Source organism: Arachis stenosperma, chromosome 3 (assembly GCF_014773155.1).
Source record: "Arachis stenosperma cultivar V10309 chromosome 3, arast.V10309.gnm1.PFL2, whole genome shotgun sequence".
Classification (NCBI taxonomy): domain Eukaryota; kingdom Viridiplantae; phylum Streptophyta; class Magnoliopsida; order Fabales; family Fabaceae; genus Arachis; species Arachis stenosperma.
In genome coordinates, this window is record NC_080379.1 from 87,134,757 (window position 1) to 87,141,623 (window position 6,867).

At 30.8% G+C, this 6,867-nt stretch overlaps 1 protein-coding gene across 1 annotated transcript; it reads right to left on the reverse strand.

Moving 5' to 3' along the window:
• Positions 1-1,076: 1,076 nt before the first annotated feature.
• On the reverse strand, positions 1,077-2,240 carry LOC130966352 (uncharacterized). The gene is made up of 2 exons (XM_057891142.1): positions 1,866-2,240; positions 1,077-1,460 (listed from the first exon to the last, which is right to left on the reverse strand). Exons 1-2 carry the CDS (start codon positions 2,238-2,240, stop codon positions 1,077-1,079), a joined length of 759 nt encoding a protein of 252 aa, XP_057747125.1.
• Positions 2,241-6,867: the final 4,627 nt, after the last annotated feature.

A 6,867-nucleotide genomic window follows, 5' to 3' on the forward strand; every position in this document is an offset into this window, starting at 1 on the left:
ACAAAGTCAGTAGGGAGAAAGAATTTTCCCACTTTTACCAACACATTCTCCACAACTCCCAGTGCTTGCTTAATGGATTTGTCAGCCATTTGGAGAACTATTTGTGTGGACTTCAGCTCAGAAATTTGAAGTTTCCTCATTAGAGACAAAGGCATCAAGTTTATGCTTGCACCGAGATCACAGAATGACTTCTCAATTGTTATGTTTCCTATGGTGCAAGGTATGTAAAAACTCCCGAGATCATCTTTCTTTTCTGGCAACTCTCTTTGGAGGATAGCACTACATTCCTTTGTCATCTCAACAATCTGTCCTTCCTTCAGGGATCTTTTCTTTGTTAGCACTTCTTTCATAACTTTGGCATATACTGACATCTGTTCAAGTACTTCCAAGAAAGGAATATTGATGCTGAGAGTCTTAAATATATCCAGGAACTTTGAGTATTGCTTTTCCTCGTTCTCTTTCTTGAATCTTTGAGGATATGGAAGTTCGAGGACATATGGCTTCACCCCTTCCTTCTTCTCTTGTAGTTGTGATTCAAGGATGTTCTTGTCTCCCTTTGAAATTTGTGCCTTCTTGGTTGTCTGATCCTTTTCACCTTTCTCCTCTATTTTTTCTTGTGAAACTTCTCTGTTATGTTGTTCCTGATTGATGGCTTCCTTCTTCATAGTCTTCTCACTTCCCACTGTGATTGCCTTGCACTCCTCCTACTTTGTAGCTTTTCTTTTGTCCCTTGGATGTTCTTCAGTGACATTGGGGAAGGCATTTGCTCTCTTCTCATCCATTTCTGAAATTTGCTTAGCCATTTGCCCCATGTGTCTCTCAAGGTTTCTGATTGAGGCCTCTTGGTTTTTGAATGCCAGGGCCTGATCTTTCCTTGCAATTTCCTGATCTTGTCTTGCCATCTCTTGATTTTTCATGAATTTCTCCATCATTTTCTCTAGACTTGAGATTCTTTGAGAGTCTGGATTTGGTTGTGGTTGTGTGAAATAAAATGGTTGTTGTTGGAAGTTGTTTAAATTAATTGTGGGGGTACTTTGAGGGTAGAATGTGGATGTAGAAAAGTTATTCTGGTGGTTTTATGAGTTGTTATGGGATTGGTGGTATGTGTTTTGTGGGTTTTTGAATTGGTTAGTATTATTGGATGAATGGTTTTGGTTGTTTGTGTTTCTAATGCTGCTATAGTTGAAGTCACTTTGTCCTTTATTCTGGTGCTCACCCCACCTTGAATTAGAATGAGTCTTCCAGGGTGTCTTGTGTGCATCACCATGAAAATTATGTTGTAATGAACTTGAAGTGTTATTCATGCATTGCACCTGCTCAGGGCTTTGTTGCTCATAATTGAGTGTCCCAAAACTTTCTTCAGATTGCTTCCACCCATGTGAGGTTTGAGATTGGCTTTGTGTATTTACTGCAGCGATTTGCAGTCCATCAATTTTCTTAGCCATCTGCTCAAATTGTTGCTGAATTTGTTGATGCATCACTTTGAAGATGGTATCCACACCTTCCAGCTCCAGTACACCCCTTCTCTGAGTTGGTTGGCGTTGTCTTTGATGAGCAAAGAAGTATTGATTGTTTGCCACCATCTCTATAAGGTTTTGGGCTTCCTCTGTTGTCTTCATTAGCTGCAATGAGCCTCCTGCTGAATGATCTAATGCTTCCTGAGCTTTCTGGGTCAACCCTTCATAGAAGTTTTGGAGTCTATCGCACTCACTAAACATTTCTGGGGGACACTTCCTGATTAAGGCCTTGTATCTCTGCCAGGCATCATACAGTGACTCTCCATCTATTTGAATGAATGTTTGCACCTCTGTTTTCAGCTTGATGACCCTCTGAGGTGGGTAGAACTTTGCTAGGAATTTGCTTACCAATTCATCCCAATTGTTGATGCTCTCTTTGGGAAAGGTTTCCAGCCATTGAGTAGCATTGCCCCTCAAGGAAAATGGGAACAGAAGTAATTTGTAAATGTCAGGATGAACCCCATTTGTCTTGACCGTTTCACAAATCCTTAAGAAAACAGACAAATGTTGGTTGGGGTCTTCAAGAGGGCCACCTCCATAAGCACAATTGTTCTGCACCAAGGTGATTAGTTGAGGCTTCAACTCAAAGTCATTTGCCTGAACGTTTGGGGTGAGGATGCTGCTCCCATAATGTCTGGGATTAGGGATAGTGTAAGAGGCCAACACCCTTCTTACAGGCTGGGTATTGTTGTTCACTCCCTCTTCACGCACCTCAGCCTCCATGACTTGCAAAAATCACAAATAAACCAAATGAAACATGGACATTCTAGTGCCAGAATGTGGTTAGAGGGTTAGGTGACACAATGTGTCAAATAGTTAATGTGCTGAGTAAAAATAAAGAAAAATAAAAAAATGCTTAATCTAGACCACCACCTTACTTAATCATTGTCAATTTAATTCAATCCCCGGCAACGGCGCCAAAAACTTGATGTGTGGAAAACGATCCAACACAAAACTCACCGGCAAGTGTACCGGGTCGCATCAAGTAATAATAACTCACATGAGTGAGGTCGATCCCACAGGGATTGAAGGATTGAGCAATTTTAGTTTAGTGGTTGATTTAGTCAAGCGAATCAAGTATTGGTTGAGTGATTTGTAGCAGACAGAAGGTAAATTGCAGGAAATGTAAAGGGAGAGGAATGATTTGCATAAATTAAAGAGAATTGAAAGTAAAGGTACTGAATCTTAAAGAACAAGAAATTAAATGACTGAAACTTAAAGTGCAAGAAATGTAAATTGCGATAACTTAAAGTGCAAGAAATATAAATTGCTTGAATAAAAAAGGGATTGAGGGACTGGGAATTCAGAATTTAAGCAAGAGAAGTAAATTGCAGCAATTAACAAAGCAAGAGGTGAACTGAAATTAACTAGAGCTCAAACAGAAAATGAAAATTTGATTGCAGTAGTGGTTCAGCAGAAGAACCAAAAAGAAAATCAGATCTCAGGACTCTAGAGACTAGATAGCAGAGTCTAGATCTCAATTGCCTTCCTAGATCCAAGTTCACAAAGCAATTAAAGAGAAATTAAAGATTGCAGCAGTAAAGGAAATGAAATTTAACTCAATTATGCAGTAGGAAAATCAAAGAGATCTTAAATGGAGATTGAGATAGAAGTTCCTCAATTCTTCACACTCAAGACTCAAACAAAACCCAGTAAAGAAAACAAAAAGATCAGAGGAAGAAGAAGTGAATTCTCTCCTCCAATTCTCAAGCTAATTGCAGTCCGAAAATAAAAATTGAAGATCAGAAGTTCTAAAGCAGAAAAAAATGGAAAGTGAGCTCTCAAGTTGACTAAGGATGAAAATTAAAAATGAAAGTAAGTTCTCTTTTCTAATTCCAACTAACACCTATTTATACACTTTCTATTTTGGATCTAAGAATTTAGAGTGGGCTTGAAAGATGGGTGAAGAAATGAATTAAATTGGATTTTTAAGTGAATGTCAGCCCATGTTGCTCCCAGGAGGCTGCTCTGCTCTTGTGGAGAGCAGAGCAGTGAAGCTTTGTGTGGGGATCCATGTTGCGCCAAGGCTTGGAGAGGCATCAAGAGATTGCCCTGCTCTTGTGGAGAGCGGAGCAATGGCTTGTGTGGGTCTTGCGCGCTCCAAGTCCGTGCTGGCCGAGCCAATATGCGCGTGTGTGTGCCATGCACCAAGGAGTGTTCCTCTGCTCTCCTTGTGGGCAGCGCAATGAGGTTTCCAAGGAGTTGGTTTGAAACTTGGTGGAGGGAATTGTTGCCTTTTTTTCTTGGTTTCCTTGGCACCAAAGTAGCGCCTAGTTCCTTGCTTCCTCAAGGTGTTGTGCTCGATCCTTGGTGGTTGAAAACAAGCCAATTTTGGCTTGTTTTTCTTTCATTTGAGCGCCACTTCCTTCCCTCTTGAGCTTGGGTTCGAAACCCATGGGTGGCACTTGGAGTTGATTTTTTTCTTGGATTTTCTTCAAGAGGAGCCCGAAATTGCTCTTTGAGGAGAGCAGAGCAATGTTTTTGCTCTTCCTTGTCTCTTGGCTTAGAATTATGCTCCGCTCTCAAGGGGCAGGGCAACCAAGTTTTGCATGCTTGGTTCATTGTTGTGCTCCCTTGGAGAGCAGTGTGCTCTTGTGGAGAGCAGTGTGGCTTCCTTCCTTCATTGTGTCACACTCTTTTCTTCCTTGGGCCACACTTCTTAAGCCACGCTTTCTTCTTTTCTTCTTTTCTTCACCTACAAATAATCAAAACAACCAATCAAAGTATCACCAAATTCACAAGGTTTATAAATCATTAAAATTCCATTAAATTTAGCTTAAACCTTATGATTTAGCATCAATTAAATGGTGGTTGTCTGATTTAAAGAAACCATGCATTTCCACTCTAAATTGCTTACTTATAATGCAAGAAAGTGCATAAAAACTAGTGAAACAAGTGAAATTAGCTTGAAAAATGGGTATATGATGACTTGTCATCAAAGTGCAGCAAAAAAAGTCAACTATTTTGGTGCAGCATTATCCGGTGAATAAAAAATAAAAAATATTTTAAAAAAAATTAAAAATTTTAAAAAACTAAATTTCTTATTTTTGAATTTTTAAATTATATTATTAAATTTTTTTATTTAAATAATAAAAAAATAAAGTCCAGCAATATCTAGTAGACAATAGCTCTGTAAATTTATTATTTTTTTTATTTTTAAAATAAAAAAAATTTTCTAATTGTAAAAAATAAAAAATTCCAAAAATATCCAAAAAATTAAAAAATTAAAATTTTAAATTTTTTAAATTAATTTATTCTTAATTTGTGAACAAGTGCAGCAAAAAAAAGTCAACTGTCTAGGTGTAGCATTATCCGGTGAATAAAAAAATAAAAATATTTTTAAAAAAATTAAAAAATTTAAAAAAACTAAATTTTTTATTTTTGAATTTTTAAATTATATTATTAAATATTTTTTATTTAAATAATAAAAAAATAAAGTCCAGCAATATCTAGTAAACAACAGATCTGTAAAATTATTATTATTTTTTAAAAAAAAATAAAAAAATAAAGAATTCCAAAAATATCCAAAAAATAAAAAATTAAAATTTTAAATTTTTTAAATTAATTTATTCTTAATTTGTGAACAAGTGCAGCAAAAAAAAGTCAACTATCTAGGTGTAGCATTATTCGGTGAATAAAAAAAATTTTAATAAAAAATAAAAATTTTAAAAAACTAAATTTTTTATTTTTGAATTTTTAAATTATATTATTAAATTTTTTTATTTAAATAATAAAAAAAAGTCCAGCAATATCTAGTAAACAACAGATCTGTAAATTTATTTTTTTAATATTTAAACTAAAAAAATATTTTTTTCTAATTGTAAAAAAATAAAAAATTTCAAAAATATCCAAAAAATAAAAAAATTAAAATTTTAATTTTTTAAATTAATTTATTCTTAATTTGTGAACAAGTGCAGCAAAAAAAAGTCAACTGTCTAGGTGTAGCATTATCCAGTGAATAAAAAAATAAAAAATTTGAAAAAAACTAAATTTTTTATTTTTTGAATTTTTAAATTATATTATTAAATGTTTTTATTTAAATAATAAAAAAAATAAAGTCCAGCAATATCTAGTAAACAACAGATTTGTAAATTTATTATTTTTTTTAATATTTAAACTAAAAAATATTTTTTTCTAATTGTAAAAAAATAAAAAATTTCAAAAATAAAATAAAGTCAACTGTCCGGCATTATCCGATGAATAAAAAAATTTAAAAAATTTTTAAAAAAATTAAAAAATTTAAAAACTATATTTTTTATTTTTGAATTTTTAAATTATATTATTAAATATTTTTTATTTAAATAATAAAAATAAGATAAAATCTAGCAATAACTAATAAACAACAGATCTGTAAATTATTAATTTTTTTAAATTTTTAAACTAAAAAATATCTTTTTCTAATTGTAAAAAAATTAAAAATTCCATATATTAAAAAAAATTTAAATATTAAATTTTTTAAATTAATTTATTCTTAATTTGTGAAAAAGTGCAGTAAAAAAAAGTCAACTGTCTACATGTAGCACTATCCGGTGAACAAAAAAATAAAAAATAATTTTAAAAAAATTAAAAATTTCAAAAAACTAAATTTTTTATTTTTGAATTTTTAAATTATATTATTAAATTTTTTATTTAAATAATAAAAAATATAAAGTCCAGCAATATGTAGTAAACAACAGATCTGTAACTTTATTATTTTTTTAAACTTTAAATTAAATTTTTTTCTAGTTATAAAAAATTAAAAATTCCAAAAATATCCAAAAAAAAATTAAAATTTTAAATTTTTTAAATTAATTTATTCTTAATTTGTGAACAATTGCAGCAAAAAAAAGTCAACTGTTTGGGTGTAGCATTATCCAGTGAAAAAAATAAAAAATATTTTTTAAAAAATTAAAAATTTTAAAAAACTAAATTTTTTACTTTTGAATTTTTTAAATTATATTATTAAATGTTTTACATTTAAATAAGAAAACTAAAATAATGTCTAGCAATATATAGTAAATAACAGATCTGTAAATTTATTTTTTTTAATATTTAAACTATAAAAAATATTTTTTGCTAATTGTAAAAAAAATAAAAAATTCCAAAAAATCCAAAAAATTAAAAATTAAAATTTTAAATTTTTTAAATTAATTTATTCATAATTTGCGAAAACAAGTGCAGAAAAAAGTCAACTGTCTAGGTGTAGCATTATCCGGTGAATAAAAAATAAAAAATATTTTTAAAAAATTAAAAATTTAAAAAAACAAAATTTTTTATTTTTGAATTTTTAAATTATATTGTTAAATATTTTTTATTTAAATAATAAAAAATAAAGTCTAGCAATATCTAATAAACAACAGATCTATAAATT